At 32.7% G+C, this 22729-nt stretch overlaps 2 protein-coding genes across 2 annotated transcripts; both read right to left on the reverse strand.

Annotated features, from left to right (window-relative positions):
- Positions 1–1477: 1477 nt before the first annotated feature.
- Positions 1478–9333, reverse strand: LOC143046904 (heat shock 70 kDa protein 12A-like). The gene is made up of 4 exons (XM_076219957.1): positions 9015–9333; positions 8309–8527; positions 3968–4121; positions 1478–2668 (listed from the first exon to the last, which is right to left on the reverse strand). The coding sequence occupies exons 1-4, from the start codon at positions 9324–9326 to the stop codon at positions 1623–1625; spliced, it is 1731 nt and encodes a 576-aa protein (XP_076076072.1). The 5' UTR covers positions 9327–9333; the 3' UTR covers positions 1478–1622.
- A 4301-nt stretch (positions 9334–13634) lies between these two features.
- Positions 13635–20643, reverse strand: LOC143045053 (heat shock 70 kDa protein 12B-like). The gene is made up of 4 exons (XM_076217343.1): positions 20103–20643; positions 18340–18558; positions 16485–16635; positions 13635–14907 (listed from the first exon to the last, which is right to left on the reverse strand). Exons 1-4 carry the CDS (start codon positions 20424–20426, stop codon positions 13856–13858), a joined length of 1746 nt encoding a protein of 581 aa, XP_076073458.1. The 5' UTR covers positions 20427–20643; the 3' UTR covers positions 13635–13855.
- Positions 20644–22729: the final 2086 nt, after the last annotated feature.

Below are 22729 nucleotides of genomic sequence, written 5' to 3' on the forward strand. Positions count from 1 at the left end.
CGTTATTATGAATATTTGTTTGTGAATGAATACTAAGCAGAGTTGATATAAAATCTCGATAAAAATAATTTTTCATATGTTTAGTAGTAAGTACAGTAGTTTTGCATATTTGATAAATAGCCTGCTGTTTAATCCATATCGCGCAACTTTGATGCGCATCCTTTATCGCATACCTTTTATCACACTCCTACCCTTTATCGCATACCCTTTATCACATCCCTACCCTTTATCGCATACCCTTTATCACACCCCTACCTTTTTTTTTTACATAAAGTCAGTTTTTTGTTGTTTTTTTTTTTTGCTTAAGAAAGTTTTTCCTCAAAATAGGTCCAATAGAACGGTCATTCGGACGTGACGCAATTTATTGAATGACGTCATTGTTTGGTATGTGACTTCACGAACGTCAAGTTTTCATATTTTTGGGCACACTAAACGGAACTATAAAGAATACAAAACAAAAACACTCAAAAAAATACAACAATAAACAAAATATTTTTAAAACAACAGCACGCAAATTGTAAGATAACCTAGGTGCTTTGGATAAGTAATTGAGCAGTTCTTTAAAGGCCTTTGAAACAAAACAAAAGTATAACTGAAGGTAACCCAGTGCTATGGATCAGAAAACAGTTCATATAATATAATACTCTTCTGTTGAAATATATGATAAATCGTATAAAACATGGCAAATCTGTATCACATGCCGTATCGCCCTCGACCAATATCATCCCTCGGGCCTAAAGGCCCTTGGACTGATATTGGTGTCTCGGGATGATACGACATATGAGACGTATTTTGCCATGTATTATTCGCTATGTATTTAAAATCCGTCATTTTTAGGCAAAGAATTTATCAGAATCACACATCCTTTCTATTGTCATTAACATAACTTGTCATTAAAATGCAAAAGATAGACATGAACACATTTTAAACTTTCCCAAAGAATGGTGAACCAGCCACCTGAACTGCAGTACCCATCGTTAATTTCTCTACTCTCTAACACATTAGCAGTAAACCATTAATTCACGACCCATTTTCTATCTATATTAAATTCCTCAATTTAAAAAAAAAAAACACAGCCATTTTTTCTTAAGTTCAAATAATGTGACGATCATTGCATGCCAAAGCAACACATTATGGTGAATCGTACTGAAAAAAATAAACATACCTTCAACTGGGCATACGAGAGAACTAATTCCCGGAACTTTTGATTTACCAAAAACAGGTACTTAAGATCGTACAAACAGAAAAAATGTACCCACTAATTTCAAATTCATCATTTTTCTTTCATTATCTAAAACTAAAATTTAAACAGTGTTCTCTAATGATCACCAATTATTCACTTTTCATTTGATACCAAAATTACCAAGATATTGGTTTTACACCTTTTATTAACATGATGGTAAATCTATTTGTTAATATTAGACCTACCTCAGTGAGAGTGAAAAAAGTTGTGCGTCTTCTTATTTTATAAAAAATAAAATCCGATATAAACAAGTTTTTCAAAATGTGTTTAAAGATTTATAGTACATTTTAAAATGGTAGTTAACATTACAAGAGTTATTTGTTATAGAATTATTCTAGAAGATGATCGCATCAAAATGTTTGTTTATTACGAAAAATTGCTATTCTAATGTAAATTGTGCCATACATTTGTTACCCGATGCAGCTTCTATCACAGTCAAACTCAGTTCAGTGTTCCCAAAAATGAACCCGACTTCTAAAACTTGGCACCTCGACGAATCCGAGACATCAATGCCAATATTACCAAGAGAAAAGCAATCATCATCTGCTGTATAAACTGGATTATGTTGTTCACTTGCAAATAGTTTAAGCCCTATTTTATTCACATTAATTTTTGTGTTATACTTTCTGTGTATTACAGTTCCAATTGGAATTACCGAATCCTTTTCTAATATTTTATCAAAAGCATTTTTACATCGCCAAACCCCATCTGATAAAAAACGATATTTTTCATCGTGGATAGCTGGGTCAAATTTTGGATTAAACGATATTCCATACGTGAATCTACTAATCCTAGATGAAATGACGTCCGATTTATGACCAAACAGAACAGCACCTTGTAAGACAGACAAACCAGGATCAAACGGTATAATTACTGTACAGTTTGGAAATTCTCGTCTCACAGCTTCTTGAACAAGAACGCAGTTCGAAAATCCACCAACAAGGATAATTTTATTTAAGGATCTTGCACTTTCCATTTGAAGTGTTTCTTTGATAAGCAATAGGATATTTGCAATTGTTTTGTCGAACAGTTTCCTTAAAACATTAGCATCTATATGCACTTTATCACCACGAATAACAATGGAATCTGAAAATGATGATGATTTTATGACACTTCGAAAGTTTTCTTTTAGATGCATTTCACAAAGTGTGTTCAGTGTTGAAAATGGTATTACTATTCTGACCTTTTTTGAGCCTGGTTTAATTGTTCTCTTTGTTGTTTCAAAATCTCGTAGTAAGTCTAGATATGATTCAAGATATTCTTGTTTCATGATTTTGAGGATAGGGGCACCGACAATCTTTATCAGTAACTGAATATATTCGGCATCAACACAAGTTCCGCCACAGTCGCCACCGGTAGCTCGACATAATTCCTTCAAATGACCACCTAACATTTTTTCGTGTACCGTGATATCTGCTGTTCCACCTAAAATTAAAAGGTTAATTTAAATAAACTCATCATAGATACCAGGACTAAATTTTGTATATACGCCAGACACGCGTTTCGTCTACAAAAGACTCATCAGTGGCGCTCGAATCCAAAAAAGTTAAAAAAAAAAAAAGCCAAATAAAGAACAAAGTTGAAGAGCATTGAGATCCAAAATTCCTAAAAGTTAAAATCGATTAAACCGTGTGCCTGTCAGAGTAGGGATTTTGTCCACAAACTTAAATATCAATCTTTCAATCAAAGTTCAGTCTGTTTTTGGCATCAATATCACTCATATTTAAAACACAATACCTCATTTTTCGGAAATATTGACAACTTTATGTTTGAATGGTTGTTATTAACAGTGAGAACACTAAAGTGCATCAAAGTGTTCGGTGCAGAGAGATTGATATTAATCAATATGGTATTAGTGACAATGATTCAACCCCCCATACAAGGCACAATTTGTAAAAAGTAAAAATTATAGGTCAAAGTCATGACTGCAACACAGAGCCTAAAGTTTTGCTCACAATGAACTGTAAGCTATAAAGGGCCACACAAATGACAAGTGTAAAAATATTCAAAGGTTAAAACAGCGGTCTAATCCACAACAAAAATAGAGAAACGAGTAACGATTTGAACCACATCAACAATTGACAACAAACTACAACCATTGAACCAACAAATTCAGCGGGTGTAAACGTTTTAACAGGTGCCATCCTTCATCGTAACATGATTGTATCATCACAACAGAGAGACACACTATAACATATCAACTGAAATGGCTTTACTCAATCAAATGACATTTTAACAAAAACAAGTAACACAAAGTGAACGAATAAATATGATATATGGCACAAAGTTTGTATATTATGAATATGAAGGGGGATGAGATGTAACACAATATTAAAAAGACAACTATGACCTTGGACAAAATGGCGTTTATTCAAATAACGTACACAGGTAAATATAAAGATTTCGTTGTAAGGAGAACATGCAGTACGAGTACTAGGACAGAAGTAATAATTTATCGTCATTAAAATACAATATAACACAAAACAAGGAAACATTGAATGACCAAAATGCATTACAAACTATATCATCAGGTCAAATTAACATGAATGTAGGATTTCAGAGTACCCGTAGATACTGACATCTAGTAAGATGCCAGAATCAATGAATAATATAAAAATAATGCCTCCTAGACTAAATTCAACGAAAACAGACCCAAGTGATTTAGTGTATCTTGTTAACTATTTAAAATCGTGTATAAAACAAATAGTGAAACTTAATAAGTACCTCCAAGATCTACAATCATATACTTGGTCCCCGGTTTTGCCATTGTGAATCCTGGTTCTATACCAGTCAGTTTGTCTGTAGGTAGGTATTGGCAATATATAGAAGCAGCTTCTGGTTCTAAGCACAGGAGTAGATTACTCTTTGATATACCAACCTGTCAAAAAGTCAATATTTGCTGTTTAATATCCTTTTACTTCAATATAAAGAAACATCAATCACAAAATGAACATTTGTTTGTGATATAACCAGAATAATTTCCGAAAACCGGAATTTCACAAATCATCAGCATTTAAAAATTCTTTCATAATCATTTCATGCATACCGCTAAGAAGTAAGAAGCAAAATGAATAAGGTTCTGAATCATGTGTGTAGTCTAATAGTCTTGAAATTAGTATGTTAAATTTATCTAAAATATTTTGGAAGAATCCTACATTTTTTACGATGAATTGTTATTATACTCTAAAAAACACAATTACATTGCATAGCCAAATGTAAATCGGGATGGCTACAGTGCAGGCGATTTGGTGTCACGATATCTCAGTAGCGTTCGAATCCCAGCGAGGGAAGAACAAAAAATTTGCGAAAGCAAATTTACAGATCTAACATTGTTGGGTTGATGTTTAAGACGAGTTATATGTCGCTGGGCATCACTCCAGTATATGTTCTGTTCAATTACTAGAATTTTCATGCGGTTAAAGTCATCAGGTTTGTGACCCGACTGTGCGGGCTGAAGTGTCTGATAATAGAAGAACTTCTGGAGAATGTCGTTCGTGTGAAGAAAAACGCTGCAAATGCTGCCTACAGATGCAGCATTCATCAACATTTCACAGTAAGGCAACCGAAAGTAACTATAAGATAGTTTGCAATGTTACCTGCAAAAGTATGAATGTTATTTACATACTAGAATGTTCGGTTTGTGGCCTCCAATATGTTGGTGAGTCTAAGCAGCCTTTTCACAAACGACTCAATGGCCATAGGAGTGATATCTCTAAGAAGTCACTTCTCCCAGTTTCTCAGCACTTCATACAGTCGGGTCACAAACCTGATGACTTTAACCACATACAAATTCTAGTAATTGAACAGAACATATACTGGAGTGATGCCCAGCGACAGGTCCGGGAAAGCTTTTGGATAAAGGAACTTAATGTACATCATCCAAACGGCATCAATAAGAAATACTAACAGTTTTGTTTTTCACTCATTTTTATTGTTAATATACACAGTCTCGTATATTGAATTATAGTGTTTTGTTTATATTATGATATTCAGGATTTTGGATTAAAATTAATCGACTAAAACTTACCTGTATTATTACTGATCTATTTTTACACCTTATACATTATGTATCAGTATTGTTAAAACTTGTGACACTTGAAGAAGGCCATTTGTTGAGCCGAAATATTTGTCAACACGATTTAATAACAACATTTTCGTATTATAACACCTTATATCAGTACCGTTGTGCAAATTTTTAGACTGATATTATTTTTTCCTTATCTGCATAGTATCACCTATTCTAGACGATCCGGTACATAGTAAATTTGCTGGTTGGTGCTTTTTATAGACTTTTATATATATAATATATATAACTCGTCTAAACATCAACCCAACAATGTTAGATCTGTAAATTTGCTTTCGCAAATTTTTGGTTCTTCCCTCGCCGGGATTCGAACCCATGCTACTGTGATATCGTGACACCAAATCGCCTGCACTGCAGCCGTCCCGCTAGACCACACGACCACCTGGGTTCTTAAAAATAGAGCTTTCGCTGGCCGTGTGTTACCTTTCCACGTCAGTTCTAATATATATATATATATATATACATATAAACGAGTCTAAATCGAAAACTACGTTCAAACCTATGATTGCGTTGGATAAAAACCGCAATTTTTATACGTGTGCATGTAAAACAAATTTCGTTGTAGAAGGGTATAAAAACAGCACAAACAACATTTTCCAAAAGACCAAAAAAGTGAAAAAGTATATTTAAACAAAACGCATTTGACTAACAGGTCGAACAACTGATGTTCTTTAACCCTGCTGACTGCCATTGGCGATTGCCAAGTAAAATTGATCATAAGATGTAACAAAATGGATCTTAATATAAATTTAATACTAAACAGAATAAAATTATATATATATATATCTATAAAAATCTACCAACCAGTAAACTTAATAGGTATTGGATCATCAGAGTTGACAATACTACACAAACAGGAACAATTATATGAGTCTAAAAGATTGTGTTACACAATCTTTTAGACTCATATATATAAAAGGTAACACACGGCCACCGAAAGCTTTATTTTTGTGAAGCCCAGGTGGTCGTGTGGTCTAGCGGGACGGCTACAGTGCAGGCGATTTGGTGTCATGATATCTCAGTAGCATGGGTTCGAATCCCGGCGAGGGAAGAACAAAAAAATTGCAAAAGCAAATTTACAGATCTAGCATTGTTGGGTTGATGTTTTGACGAGTTGTATATATATATATATATATACGTCTGAGTCAGTGACAACCCTACAACAGATGTATCCATCGGATCGCCATCAATGATGGTGATACATGGCTGTGTACATAATGTATATACAACTCGTCTAAACAAAAGATCACTTTTAACACAAGTGAACATATATTCAAAAAATCAGAATGTGAATATATATGTTCAAACTCTTTTAGGTCATTTTTTAGTAGCAATAAACAAAAAAACTATGTTAATTGGACATGCTTTGATACTATATATGCCCTTGAATTTTTACTAGATAACATTTTTGTTCGCTTTGGGGATTCCGTATATCGTCAGATTATCGGAATTCCAATGGGGACTAACTGTGCACCACTTATTGCGGACCTGTTTTTGTATTGTTATGAGTTACAATTTATGACAAAAATAAGCAAAGACCCATCGAAACAACATCTGATAAACAAATTTAATAATACTTTTAGATATTTGGATGATATTTTGGCTCTCAATAATGACGACTTCAGTATGTATATTAATGAAATTTATCCTGTTGAACTTACTTTAAATAAAGCTAATACTAACAATGACCACTGCCCTTTTCTCGATCTTGATATCTATATCACTAATGGAAAGCTGAATACTAAAATTTATGATAAAAGGGATGATTTTTCATTTCCTATCGTTAATTATCCGTTTTTAGATGGTGACGTTCCCTTGTCACCATCTTACGGTGTTTATATATCTCAACTTGTACGATTCGCTCGTGTATGTAACAATGTTTTAGATTTTAACGAGAGAAATTTATGTATTACTGAAAAATTATTACACCAGGGTTTTCGATATCACAAACTAGTCAAAACATTTACTAAATTTTATCATCGGTATAAAGACATTATTCGTAAATATAGCTCAACATGCAGACTTTTAATACGTTCAGGTATTTCACATCCAATTTTTTATGGTAATATTCTTTATAAAGCACAAAGGTGTCAGTATTCACCTCAGAAACTTACAAAACCTTTGAATAGACTTATTAAGAAGGGATATAACTACGATACTGTTGTCAAGTCATTAAAGATTGCATATTTTGGCGTTAATATTGAGTCACTGATAAAGTCTTTGCATCGGAACTAAACACATTTATTCTAAAAACAGTTGTTGGCATGACACGGGTTATGTTCTTCTCATATATGTTATGATGGTATGATACTAAACCCCTAACGGGAAGGATTGTGCCTGATGTTCATATGATGAAATCATAATCTTTCAGTCAGTTTAGTTGAAGTCTGGAGCTGGCATGTCAGTTAACTGCTAGTAGTCTGTTGTTATTTATGTATTATTGTCATTTTGTTTATTTTCTTTGGTTACATCTTCTGACATCAGACTCGGATTTCTTTTGAACTGAATTTTAATGTGCGTATTGTTATGCGTTTACTTTACTACATTGGTTAGAGGTATAAGGGGAGGGTTGAGATCTCACAAACATGTTTAACCCCGCCGCATTTTTGCGCCTGTCCCAAGTCAGGAGCCTCTGGCCTTTGTTAGTCTTGTATTATTTTAATTTTAGTTTCTTGTGTACAATTTGGAAATTAGTATGGCGTTCATTATCACTGGACTAGTATATATTTGTTTAGGGGCCAGCTGAAGGACGCCTCCGGGTGTGGGAATTTCTCGTTACATTGAAGACCTGTTGGTGACCCTCTGCTGTTGTTTTTTATTTGGGCGGGTTGTTGTCTCTTTGACACATTCCCCATTTCCATTCTCAATTTTATTGAACGAATAAATTTGATCTATGATGCAATGTAAATACAAAATCAATAAAACAAGGGGGAATATGCTTTTTATAAGTAAAACATATTCATCATTATACATAGTTTTACCTTTACTGCACTTTCTCTCATAAATTGTTTTGAAATATCTGTCCAAATTGCAGGGACAGATAAAACCCATCGAATATCATTCAATTCTAATTTAGTGCCTTGCTTTATCAAATATGACATCAGATGATCTTTCATGGCCATTATGGATAATGTAAACACATCAATTGTTGGCATTGGTTTTCCTGTTATGTCTTCTAGTAACAGTTCCATTGAGACATCCTGAAAAACAAATTTGAAAAACTTAATAATCAACTTACGACAGACTTTTATACAATGGCATCGTACATTCGTAGTTATCTAAAAAAAAAAAAAAAAAAGCAGTCGTGAGGAAGGTCATTCTGTTAATTTATTTTTCATTTACGCTTCTTGCTTCTTCTCATCATATCATATGTTAATGACTTTTGATAACTATTAACTATTATTATTCGTGGTCGAGTGGTTTAAGTTGTCGAACTACTGTATAGCTATCCTGTTTAGACTTAGGTAATGAGTTGGAGTCCTGAACGGGGCAGGTATACTCGACTGCAACCTTAATTGACTAAATTGTCCTACCGAAAACGAATGACCGACACGAATTACACAATAGTATTGAAAGTGGCGTTCAAACACCAAGCAATCAATCATACAATCCTACACATGTAATACTATAAAGTAAATGTGACTTGGTTATCTAATTTCCGTATTGTCTAAGACATTTTACATATACCTTATGTTTGTGCAAACACATTTTAAATCTGTGAAAATAATAGTAATTGTGTTGTTCTTTTTCCATCACAATTTCTGCATACTTGTTTTCAGCTTCGTATCCAAACGAGTCAAACTGTTTGTTTGCATCTAATAACAGACATGTTGGTGTTTTTAATGATATCAGTTGTTGTGATCCAGCATTCCAGCACTGATTCGTATGAATTGTCATTGGTTGATTTTTAAACGAGTGTCTCATCGAAAATGCATAGCCGGAATACGTTGTGCCAAAATCAATAGCGGCTACAAGTATGTAATTTGGATTCATGGCCATTTTAATGTAATACCTGGTAAACAAAAATATAAATAGAATCGTATATTAAAGTAATATGAAACGAGTGACTGTTGAAAAATAATGTAAATTCAAGTTTTGAATGCATATAACTCATAAACTTAATCTCCTGTGTACGATTTTTTTCCTTTTCACGCATCAATTTCGTATATATTCTTCAAGAAAATATTTCACTCGGTCAGTGTTATGAAAATATGGCAGCTAAATAACGGTTGTGTTTTGAAGCCGAACTTTACCGAGTGTCGCCTGTGTAAACAATCAGCAAATTGATAGTCTGGTAAGCCCAAATATAACATGTATATAGTTTAATTCGATGACGGAGCGATGTTTCGTTTGTTGACTCTCTCTGCCACTTTGGTTTTTCCCTGAGCACTAACGAATTGCTATCACCGCATTTTTACGAGAAAGGTCATGCTTATGTATCTGCATACGAAAAACAAGTCGGCAAATTGGTATCTGGACGTCAACAAAAGAAAGTTTCTTAAATATGCGGACAAATTAGATAATTTTGTTCAGAAAAAGTTTTATGTACATAAGTTGTTTTTTTTTTATTAAAAAAAGCCATTTAGTTATAGAAAAAAAACATATGCATATTTTTTTGTTAATTTGAAATTGTATATTACTTTCAGTAGCACTGGTATTAAAAGACGTTATGTGGAAATGTATGAGTATGTATTATTGTTTTTTTCTTGAGAATTGTTTCTTGGATATTCATACCACATCTTCTTTTTATATTAAAAAGACATTTTTTATTTCGAAATAGTTATCTATATAGAGACTTGTGTGAGTTTGTTGGCCTACAAACGATTAAATAGAGTTACTTGACTAAATTAATGGAATGTTCGAACATACGCCTTATGAGTGTGGCTTGTTATATCTGTTTCGTGAGCCAAAATAAAAGATGTGAAACCCACTAAGACTATTTAAACAACACTTACAGAATGCTAATCGTCAATACTTCCTAAGCATACATCGAATAAAATACAAACAAAACAATCACTGTTATTATTGTTTTCCACTTTAGCCAATTTAAATCTAATTAAAAATCATCGAAGCGTAGACATATTTAAGAAAATCTAATACTTTGTTGTAAATAATCCAATTATATGTACGAGGTATTATAGACAAAAGATTTCTTTACATATCTTTCACTTTTGTCACTTCTTAATATGAGACTCATTTCTATATAAGAGAAACATATATTACATAAAATAATCCTGATTTTGAATTTGTTTTATGACTAAATTTGGTACGCGTATACTATGTGCTAACACTGACTCATATCAGATTTGTCGTGGGGTACCCGTAATATAGTTTTGGCATCAATATACGATCGTGACGCAAATCCAATTAGAAGATTACAGATAAACGAGAAATCTGATATCATTTAGTTTTGCATTTTCATGTTTTCATGGTCAACTCTGTATTATACCATTAATAAACTCAACAGAGATACCAGGTTTGAAATTTTGTATTTGAGCCAGACGGGCGTTTAGTCTACAAAATACTCATCAGTGACACTCGAATCTAAACAAAACATAACAGTTGAAAAGGTCAAATACAGTACGAAGATTTAATCCGTAGTGGATCCGTCGAGGTTATCCGTGAATATATGACCTAGGCAAATCAGTAATCTATTTCTGAGGTAGAACAGCTTCAATAAATGTCTTCGTATATTCACTGAAAAACAATCAGCATTAGAAACAAGTCACAAAGAAAAGATTTAAGGCAATCAGGATTCTACTTCGTCGTAATTAACTCCCCATGAATTATGGCAACTTAGTTATAGTAAAAATGTAAGCCCTTGTAGAGATAGCCTGCTGATAATTTAGCTCTTGAAAGATAGATTTATCTACATTGCACCATTACGATCCAACATATGGAAGTTTTTAACGATTTTGATTGGCTATACAGCCCTTGGACGATCGGGATTACAATCCTTGTTCGCCAGTTGCATTTTAAAGACAACTGTCTCTACTAGTTAGCTCCTGGCCATCATATCAAGTTCTTTTCTGCATTTAGTCAACTAAAAACTTGTGTTTAATCGGTAGTCATGCAGAAATTTTGAAAGTTCAAAAAATTAAAAAAACGAAATGAATATTTCGTAGACTAATTTGTTATGAGGTTTTAGTCTATTAAGTTTTACATTTTTAAAATCCGCTTGGAAAGCCTGTCGTCAAGTACTTTCAGTAAATATTTGTTTTTCGAACGCACTTACTGTGATTGCTGCTTTAGACAGGTATTTCACGTGATTCATATATTTCATTTTTAGTGCTATGATTTGTTATGTTATCAAATCAACATATAGCCTAAATACATAAGAATAATAGAATCTGAACCGAGATGATGTATCAAACATTATTTTGTTATACGATTTCAAGACAAAACAGTTAACTCAAACACGTCCAAATATAAAAATGGTGAACTTGAATTGGTTAATTTCGATGAAAAAAACTGTCTCTCTGTAGATAACTCATCACAGATACTAGGATTAAATTACATTTGTTCTCGTCTCCCGCTTCGGTATTTATGCTTATGCAAAAATAAGATCCTTTTGTAATTGCACCTTCCACAATCTACTTTTTTATGAAAATTTGTCTATAATTTAAAAATTTACACATATCTCGAAGCACCATACCATAATTTAAGTAAAAACACGTACAGTAGATGCAAAAGAGTTCCAATTCGTTTGCCGAATTTCAACTTGGTATCAGTCTGTAAAGTATATCAATTCGTTTTTTTTTTTTTCTCTTTCAAATCTAACTTTTAAGTGCACCAAAGTGTATTTGAAATAGTTATTATTAGTTAGTAAAAACACGTTCTTGAAGAAAAGGAGTTCACTGAGGGCATGCGTTTTATCGAGCAAAAAAGCCGATACATCCACAAAAGATGCATTTGAAAGCATTTTTTGTAAATGCTCTCATTGTAACACCAATGATTTTCATACAACAACGTCGACAACGATAGGAAAACGTTTTTGCCATTCCAAGACTAAATCTGTGCAAATATTAGAGAAAACAATAGAACACCAGCAGAGCTACATCAGTATCACAATTCCTGAACAGTAAATATTGAAATCTGGTTCGAAACATTAACTTTACAAATAATGTTTATATCATACTTGACATGCGTATTAGTTTTCAAGTTTTTTTTAACCAAATCTTCATTGTAAATTCCCTAACAAAACACTTCACCTTTCAAACAGCAAAATATTATTCTAAACGAGACGGACAAATGAATGAAAGATGCACGCGCAGACCGGAAATCCTAAATCCCTCTTTCTATCAAATAAGATTAATAATTTCATTCGTGTTTTAAATGGCGCAAACGGTAGTGATTGAAATTAGGATATACTAAAGCAGCAACCCAACATCATTTTAAACAAAAAAAGGCATCAATAGATTTAAAAAGATGTTTAACAGAAGGCAAGTTACTTATCCATATGTTGAGCTTTTCCTAGAATTTAGTATAGCTGTTGGTCAATTTAGCAAAATATTGAAACCAAATTTTTATTAATATTTTAAATTATTTGGTAGCGTTTTACTAATTTGACATGTGTCATCAAGGTATATGCTGTGACATTTTTATAGTAAAAAAATAATTAATATTTAATAAAAAGAGTAACTGCATTATGTATATTTAATCAGGTGCTTGAATAAATATACAAAGTCGTATATTGCAGTTGTATTACGTGTAGTGACCCAAAGTTGTTTACTTCTTTGTCATTTGGTTTCTTTTATACAGATATTTCAGCTTTTACTCGACCTTGTATATAGTTGTATCACAAAAACCTGTCCAAAATATCTTTAATAAATAGCCTGTTTAGGTGATATAGTTATAATACATGTTTTTGGGCTATATATGGTTTATATCACCGTTTTTTTGGTTTTGGATTGTAACCCAGATTTATTTTCTCACAATCGATTTATGACTTTGAATACCGGTATACTTCTGTTGCGTTAATTAGGTATGCCTATGTATTTTTCCTTGATTGTGAAATCACTTAATTAGATGCATCACCAAAATGTCGCCTACAATGAGGAATACGATTGATGACATATGTGAAGTAAATTCTGCCTTCCTCGATTGACAGAGCATAAGAAAACAATCATAGTTTTAGTTGGTTTAGTAATTTTCAGTCTTTAGATGATTAAGTTGTACACATAACTTTCAGTCTTTTTTTTCGTTTATCGCGGGTTTATTTGTCATTAAGTTATCGGTTTGTCTTCGACTTTTTCATTTTTTATGACCCGTTTGTATATTCAGCATCTTGTATATCAAATTTATTCACACATCATTGATGTTTATAGTAAATGTAAAACACATCCAAAAATTATCAAATTCAAAGCTTGTAAATTTTCAATGACGTTCAGAGCAAATACATGTTTGAGTATGTCGAAACAAATGTGAGAGAAAAACAATAAGTTTAAAACAAGTTTTGTTTCTTTTGTATTATTTTTTTCATTGATACTACCATTATTTGCCTGTTTCTCTTTAATTCAAAATACTCGTTATATCATTTCTATTGTCGCCTCGCACTTTTTATGAGTGGCTGTTTCCTTGATTTTAACTCTTATCTCGGTTTCTCCGAAAATCAACTCGACTTTGATTGTGTCACCTGTACCAGTGCCTGTTAATTGTACTGTTATTGTTCCTAATACCGAACAACCGTCTTCGTCAGTGTACATGGGATTTTCTCTTTCTGTTTGATAGATATTAAGTGTAAACAATCCGTTGTCTTCTTGTTTACATTTTGCTGTTGAAGTTACTTTTTTGCCTAAAGGAAGTATTTCATTGCGTTTCACTACTGAATCGAATACACGACTGCATTTCTCCTCTCCGTTTATTATTTCTAAATGACTCCGGTCATACTTCAGTGGATCAAACTTTTTCCGTTTACTGAATCCATAGGTATACTTAGCAATTCTTTCAGAAATGGCGTTGGGTTGATGACCAAATATTACGGCTCCTTTTAAAACAGCCATCTCACTATTTGTTGGAACAATTACATCTTGATCTGGAAAAGTAGATTGTACTGCTTTTTGAAGAAGGGTACATTCAGCAAAACCTCCAACAAGAATAATTTGTGAAAGACCATCAACACCTTCTCTCTTTAAAATTTTATCAATTATTTCGAGTACGCCGGCAACAGTTGGTTGAAATGAGGAAAGAAAAGTATCTTCCTTTATACGTATTTTGTCAGAAATTATTGAAATATCTGAACTAAACTTGGACGACTCAATAGCGGATTGAAAATTTTTATTCAGGTGTTCTTCACAAAGTTGATCTAAAACTGTAAACGGGATCGTCATGTTTATTGTCCCCGATTTTCTAAAACAAAGATTTCTTTTTCTGCTTTCAAACTCTCTGGATAAGTCGAGGTAGGAGTCAAGACTTTCTCTTTTGAAAGCTTCCATCGCTTCAGTACCAATGATATTCTCTATCATTTTCATGAATTCTCGGTCAACACTTGTTCCTCCATATTCCCCACCTGAGGCACGACAAATCTCTTTAAGGGTTTCGTCGTTTCTTTTTTCGTGAACTGTAATATCAACCGTCCCTCCTAAAACAAATTATAATACACTCATTATTTTTTTTAATTATACCTTTTTTTCGTTTTTAAACCTTTAAAACTGGAACATACATTTTAAGTATCAATTTCAACAATATATAATACCCAAAAGCATAACACATATTTACGAAAAGACATGGTATGATGTTCGATCTACTATTTAATAAGTTTTTCGTTTTTGGGATTACATCACTTCAGCATATTTTCAAAAGAATGGAGGTCATATTGAGTATGGTGGTGGAAGCGGATGAAACTTATCACAAGGTTTGGTCTTACATGAGAAACACGACTGGAGCCAATGTTGAGCAGGGTTCGTGTACCCTTCCGTAACACCTGAGATCACCCACGAGGTTTGGTTAGGTTCGTGTTGTTAAGTCTCTAGTTTTCTACGTTGTGTTTTGTGTACCGTTGTTTGTCTTTTGGTTGTTTTTCGTTTTTAGCCATTGCAATGTCAGTTTGTTTACGATATACAAGTTCGGATGTCCCTTTGGAACCTTTTGACTCCCCTTTTCAATGTGTTGGCCTTTGGATAAAGATGTCCTCCTGAATATGTAGCAATTTATTTGTTTTGCTACAAATATTTCTGTACTCAATGTTATACTTACAACGAATTCGAATTATTATATACAGACTGACGTTAAGAACGCAACACTCATTTTGTTGATCTTTTAACCAAATCATGGGTAATCATCGTTCAACTACTATTCATGCTTACTCTACTTCTTCCTTTTAAGATAAACTCAACATCTGACTTTCCTGTGGTTATTGAACATACTAGATAATTGAAGTCGCACGCATTTCATGGTGCGAAATTTGGCACCCATAAAAAACAATCAGTTTTTTCTTCTTCGTGAAACAGTTATTTCAATCCATGACCACACCTCTCCATATTTCCAAGACTGAGGAATAAAAAAACTAATTTAGCCCATACAGAAAAAAACGTTAACGTGCTGCTTCTAGACAATTTTACGTCAGAAACTCGTCTTACTGTTCTTTCGTCAACGATGCCTGCTTACGGGATTTGTTGATGATCACCAATGACTAAATCAACATTTAGTGAAAATGTAATGTCAATATAATATGATTACGCAACGTCATTTGCGACAGATTATCATCATATTTACGACCGCAATGTCTACTAGAAACCCAATTGCCGAATGCCATTGCACACAGATTCATGCCATAAATGTTTACCACAAAGTGAAATGCCAAAGAATCGACTGCAGAAAAACATCCAAAGCCATAAATTGTCACCCGCATAATTTCCAACACACACTGTAATGAGTTGCACAAAGACCAAATCAGATGGTGCAGTGTATACCAAATTAATAATATTGCATATTGGAAAATGGAAAAGAAAGTGCTACGTTTCCAAAGCCGGTCAGTATATTTACCTGTGAATGTAATTTAATTTAATGCCATTTTGTACAAGGTTATAGTTGTCTTTCTGATATTGTTTTACATCTAACCCTTTTGCATTGATATTGTATTTACATTGTGTCATAGATCAGATTTATCCGTTCATTGTTTAAAAAAAAAATTTGACAGTTATTACTTCATGTAGTTACCTCCTAAATCAACAACCATGTATTTTGTCCCAACGGTAGCGACTGCAAATCCTTTTGCTCCTTCTAGTTTTTCTGTAGGCAAATGTTGACAGTATATCGATGCAGCTTCAGGTTCAAGGGCTATTCGTAGTTTATTCGATGATATCCCCGCCTGTAAATGAATTTGATAATGATTCAGTTAGCATCCTTAGAGTTATAAGATCATATTATCTGTTACGAATATTGCTTAAGGTTTTTCACTGCTCTTTTCCTAATAATACGCTTTAAAAAAATGTTTTGAATGGATAGTATATGAATAAAGTAACTAAATAAGCATAAAAAATGAAGGATCTGTTTGCTTCTTTTGTAGATATAAGCCATTAAACAATCAGCGGGAAATAATTCTCTCTAGACTTTTCAAACATTCAACATTGGCACCTTTTCTTTTAAAGATATGCCAAAAATTAACAATAATTTTATATGATTTTCAAATATGGCAGTTTAACTATATGTAATAAAATCATGAAAAGAGAAAGGAGTTAGCGGGAAATTTGTTTTAAACAACACTACATGGATAATGTCTAATATCTGACAAAAATTTACAAACAAGAAGAGCAAACGTCCTTCAAACGCTGCACAAATCAAAAGAAAATAATTTCATACAAAAATCAATGTAGTCGCATACAATAGCAAATACATTTAGAGTTTTCTTTCTTTTAGAATTTCATTGAAATGATGCATTGTCACGACAGTAAAGAGTTATTTAAAACCTAAATAGAAATATTAAAAAAAAAACACCACCAGAATTAAATTGGATTCGTATTTCTCAATCTTTAATAATTTATTGATTGTTTTGTGAACGTTTTGTCTTTTAGTCGTCTTCCGGTTTTCATTGTCATGGCGTTGTCAGTTTTTCTCGAATGAATTTCCCATGCTGTCTTCTGCCTTTTATAAAACTCAAACATAAAAGTGATTTGGTTGTTAAAATTTGAGATTACGTGAATGATAATGTTACAATTCAAAATTTTTGAATTATATAATATTGTTTTTATCATATTACAGACCACGTCATATTGCTTTGTCTGCCAAATGCTATGGGAAACATAATATCCTATTTTTCATATCAAGTTCAAGTTTATAATTTTATCAACAATTGCCATTTATCTGAATGTGAATGAAAGGATATTGTTTGTTCTGTTTTTTTTTTTTTTTGTTTCTTTTTTTTTGCATTTGTCAATCCTTCTAACATATATGTTGAACAATTGGATTCATTTATAAGTAAAGTAACTGTTTTCAAATGTTTATATATTTAGCTCAGTAGTAAAGTTTTCTATGTTATGTTTTGTGTACTGTTGTTTGTCTGGGTTTTCGGGTTATCGTTGTAGCTATGACGTTGTCAGTTTATTTTCGACTGATATTTTTGAATAATTTAATTTTGGATGTAACGCGTCCTCTGATTGGCTGACGTTATTCTGTTATGAGCCCATAGACATAATTTAGTCATGTGACCGTGACATAATCAACGTTTTTTCATGGTTTTCTACGGTTTAAAATGGAATTTAGAATTAAATTGTAAAAAATGACTGCAATATGTTTTCTGTCTATTCGAAATAACATAAAAAATGTTGTGCACACTGTTAAATAACCCGCTACGCGCGTTATTCAGTGTGCACCAAATTTTTTATGTTATTTCTTCATAGACAGAAAAAATATAACAGTCATTCCTTAAATGTCTTTTTGATATCTTTCAATTATTGACTAATATGCTCAGGCACCAGCAAAAGTCTAAAAAAAAAAAGCACATTAACCTGATATGAAATGTGCATATGTAAAATCTTAATAGTTATTCATAAAAAAAATATGAAATTCATTATACCATTTCAGCGCCCCTTCTCATAAACTGCTTGGCACCATCAGACCATATGGCAGGAACAGTAAGAACCCAACGGATATCGTCCATTTGTATATCAACAAGCTGCTGTCTAATAGAATTAAGTAGATGGTCTTTTAGAGCTTTTATTGACAAAGAGAATATGTCTAAAGCTGAGGCGCTCTTTCCAGTTATATCTTCTATGATCAATTCTTTGCTTACATTCTGTCAAATATAAATATATATATTATATGAATATATACTTAAGGATTATGTACCCTTGTGTTGATTCAATGCTAAGCATATGGAAATATTATAGAAAATCCACAGCCTTTATCCTGGCACTCTCATATTTGGCAATTTGATGACGGATAGATATAGGATTATTGCATGCAGTTCTAGCATTGATTTCCTTAAAACGCGTTTATTAATGTAGTTATTGGTTAAAACAAATAAAAATATGGACCAAATCAAGTACACTTTTAGAGTGTGCTCGACTTTAGTGACTCAGCACGAGGTATTTTGGAATTTACAGGTTGGTTTGAACTTTTTGTAAACACGAGCACATCATAGAAAAGCAAGTGAGTAATCTATGTTTCAAATTTTATAACAAAAATCTCTGTACTAAAGGCTGTGGATTTTCTATAAAAATCTTGGTTTATTTGCCACAAAAACTCTTTTTCTATTAAATGATATGAAACAGTAAATAATAATGTTTTGCATCAAGTTTCCCCTTGGTGTATGTACAAAATGGCCTATCTCTATTATTCGTTATATCTGTAGTTTTGATACAATAGAAGTTTGAAAAATTCTTACAAAAAATGGCTACAGAAGGGGTCATTATAAACCCTTTTAAAAAATCATGAGAAGTCATTTTGGTTTGACATTTATTTTTCCAAAATCAAAAGGCAAATACCTTCATATCTCTGATGGCATCAGTTTGACAAAGACTACTAGGTTCGAGTATTCCGGAATATTTCACAGGGAACAAACATCGATCATTGTTTATTAGTGCTTTCAAAACGTTTTGTTTTTTTATTGTTTAGGAGTAACTTTCAGATGGTTAACATACTGGCTGTATTCTAAATGCAATTAATTGTCATTGCTTAACCAGCATCAATTGTATTTTGTGTGTAGGCTTTTGATAAATACAAAATTCCAATTTTTGCTACATATGCTGACGACATTTTGAACTTAAAGAAGTTGTTCCTCATCAGTTGGTCATTTCATATCAAAGGTACATATATCTTTTTATTGATTGCAATTATCATTCATATATTAGATAAGTCAACGTATCAAATGTCGTTGAACTATTATATAGACCGAGTAAAAACGTTAAGCAATATATTTTTTGATAAAAAAAATCAAGTTTCCGAAATAACAGAAATAGAATGAATGTAATATTTCTATTGTGTGAATTATATTGTATTCCTGCATAGGCCTATTTTTTTAGGGTGTTGATTTCTCCTTAAGGTTGATGTTTTCCATCGGTTTTGGTTTATGACTCAAATTTATGTTTTTGCTTTTAATCGATTATTAACTATTGATCAGCGTTATACTACTGTTGTCGTTATTTATTTACTTTGTCACAATAATTTAAATATTTATAATGTTTAGCAGTATATTTTTTTTATTGATATATGATTAAAAATATTTCTTAACTTCATACTCATTCAAAATTTGTTCGTGTCTGTGTGCTTCAACAAGGTACGTTAAAATCTTTGTTCAGACTAAAAATTAGTGGATAAATTATTTTTGCTGCCCAGTACCTTTGCATTGTAGAGGTTCATTTTGAATCTGTGGAAATAGTAATAATCATGATGCTCTTCATCCATGACAAGTTCAGCATATTTGTTTTCTGCTTCGTATCCAAAAGCTACCGGATTCTTGTCTGAATCAAGTAAAAGACAGGTTGGTGCTTTTAGTGACAAGAGTTGTCTGCTCCCGGCATTCCATGCATGATTAGCTTGTATCTGTAGAGGATTTTTCTTGAAATCACTTCGGGTCGAAAACGCATACCCAGAATAGGTAGTTCCAAAGTCAATTGCTGCTACAATTAGGTAGCAATCGTCTTCAGTAATATATTGCGCCATATTGTTGTGTACGTGTTAATATCCCTTAGTATAAGAAAACAAATTTTGCTGATATCCAAAAATAACATAAAAGCTGAATTCGAATTTTCCACTTTATCTATATTGCTGAGTATTCGATATTCCTTTCATGCTGAAAAAGACAAACCAAAATAATGCGTACTACTTTACTTTCGGTTTAAATTCAGAGTAGTTTACCCTTAGACACCACTGCGGCGACGCTTTAAACAAAGTTGTTTACTATAATTTTAAATGCAGATAATTATCTATATTTAGAACTGGGTCAATAAAAGAATTAAGATGATTTTTACCTGTACACTCCTTAGTTTTCACATGAACACTATGTTTTCAAAAAATCATATAAAATATTGTAACATTTTTATATGTTAGGTCAACCATGTTCAAGTGTGCTATGTAATTGTATCAGGTTAACATACATCTTTATTTTCACAAATTGCCATTTAATACAGTTAGAGGTAATCAGAGATATTAATTAAGAGTTATATTTAAATTTCTTTGTTTGACAAGTTTGATTTGCATATGGTGCCCTAGTAAATTTATGTAAGGAGTACGGAGCACTACGAGCCTGCATTACCGGACCTCCGAGATTCCGAAAGCACGTTATACCCGGAGTTAAGTTCCACTGATAGTCTATATTTGTATCCGGGCTTGTAGGAGCTATATAAAAGAGAGAGTTTGAGATAAGAGGAAAGCATTTATAGTGAGGAGAGGACAGTTACGTTTGAAGAGTAGATATGAGACCCGTAGTGTTGAGCCTGGAGTAAGATGTACATTTGTTATACTTGTAACGATAGTCGTGTGATTTTAATAATAAGAACGTGTTCATGTTCACTTACATGACTTCGTTCAGACTGCACAAGGATCCATTTATTTACTTATGTGACACGGATACCCTTAATCACGCTACCAGTAGGTTTCTAGGGTAACCCTGTTGAAGAGTATACATGGCTTTTGTCGTGCGTGCACGAGTGAAAGGCACAACCTGAAACTTGGACACCCAACAACACAGCACAAACACAAGGATACACACTTTAGTTCAAGTTCTTTAATAAATTTTTGTCACAATAGTATTTAAATAGTTTTAGTTCTTTGTCAAAACAATATATTCGACAATAATGAGAAGATAGTGTGATAACTGTTTTTTTAGAAGGGGATTAAGAATCAATGATTAAAGTAAAATAGACATACTTATAATCATACAAAAATTGAGTGTAAATTCGACAGGATAAGTAGTTTTGTTCTTCAAGTGACCTGTAACTCCTGTCAAAACGCCACATGATGATGTGAAAATGAAAGGTTTAATATAATGGTTGTGTTTAGGGATTAGCATTTTAGAATTGTCATACAAGCAATTCTCATTTTTGATCAATATGAATACTTTAATAGAGGGTTGCTGCTCACAAGGAAGCTATTAAACCAAGAGTTCCAAATGGTGAAGTTGAAATCATCCCTTCGTAAATTTTACGGACACCATCACGAGTTGGTTGACCGTTATGGAATAACCGTATCACAAATGATATCGGATATGTTCCTTACGTCGTAACTACAATCCCCTTCCCTTTCCTGAATGTGACCTACCGAATTAGACTATTTACCGGATTTGTTATCACATAAGCAACACGACGGGTGCCGCATGTGGAGCAGGATCTGCTTACCCTTCCGGAACACCTGAGATCACCCCTAGTTTTTGGTGGGGTTCGTGTTGTTTATTCTTTAGTTTTCTATGTTGTGTCATGTGTACTATTGTTTTTCTGTTTGTCTTTTTCATTTTTAGCCATGGCGTTGTCAGTTTGTTTTAGATTTATGAGTTTGACTGTCCCTTTGGTATCTTTCTTCCCTCTTTTAATAGAAAAAAAGTAGTCAAAAGATTCAAAATTCTACCTATTTATATATTTAGTGTTCCGCGCTTTTTAGCGACCCCAAAAAAATATCAAATGGAATTGCATTCAATAAAAATATATTGAAAAATTATGCAAATTATATTATGGTTTGAATCATTTTGTTCCAATTTACCATCTAGCATTTGATAGCTTTACGAATGGCAAAGGCTCAATTTTCCTGAAACACTCGATTCGTTTTATGACCATTGTCAACCACAGCCACTAACCACTCCTATTTTCAACCTCTTCAATTTCAGATGCAATCATCCTTTCTAAATTAACCAAAATTCAGAAATTCATCTTTATTAATTATGAGTGCCATGTGTAATTATTAAAATTAATTCTAGATTCCTTATGAAAGAGGGACGAAGGATACCAGAGGGACAGTCAAACTTATAAATCGAA

The sequence above is a fragment of the Mytilus galloprovincialis genome, chromosome 9 (genome assembly GCF_965363235.1).
Source record: "Mytilus galloprovincialis chromosome 9, xbMytGall1.hap1.1, whole genome shotgun sequence".
In the NCBI taxonomy this organism is placed as follows: domain Eukaryota; kingdom Metazoa; phylum Mollusca; class Bivalvia; order Mytilida; family Mytilidae; genus Mytilus; species Mytilus galloprovincialis.

Coding starts and splice junctions, on each gene's coding strand:
- LOC143046904 (XM_076219957.1), bottom strand. CDS start 9,326: ATGGCCATGAATCCAAATTACATACTTGTAGCCGCTATTGATTTTGGC. Junction 8,528..9,014: donor TGTGTTTGCACAAACATAAG/GTATATGTAAAA, acceptor TTTGTTTTTCAG/GATGTCTCAATGGAACTGTT. Junction 2,669..3,967: donor TATGATTGTAGATCTTGGAG/GTACTTATTAAG, acceptor TTTTAATTTTAG/GTGGAACAGCAGATATCACG.
- LOC143045053 (XM_076217343.1), bottom strand. CDS start 20,426: ATGGCGCAATATATTACTGAAGACGATTGCTACCTAATTGTAGCAGCA. Junction 18,559..20,102: donor TGAACCTCTACAATGCAAAG/GTACTGGGCAGC, acceptor TATATTTGACAG/AATGTAAGCAAAGAATTGAT. Junction 16,636..18,339: donor TGAGAAGGGGCGCTGAAATG/GTATAATGAATT, acceptor ATTCATTTACAG/GCGGGGATATCATCGAATAA.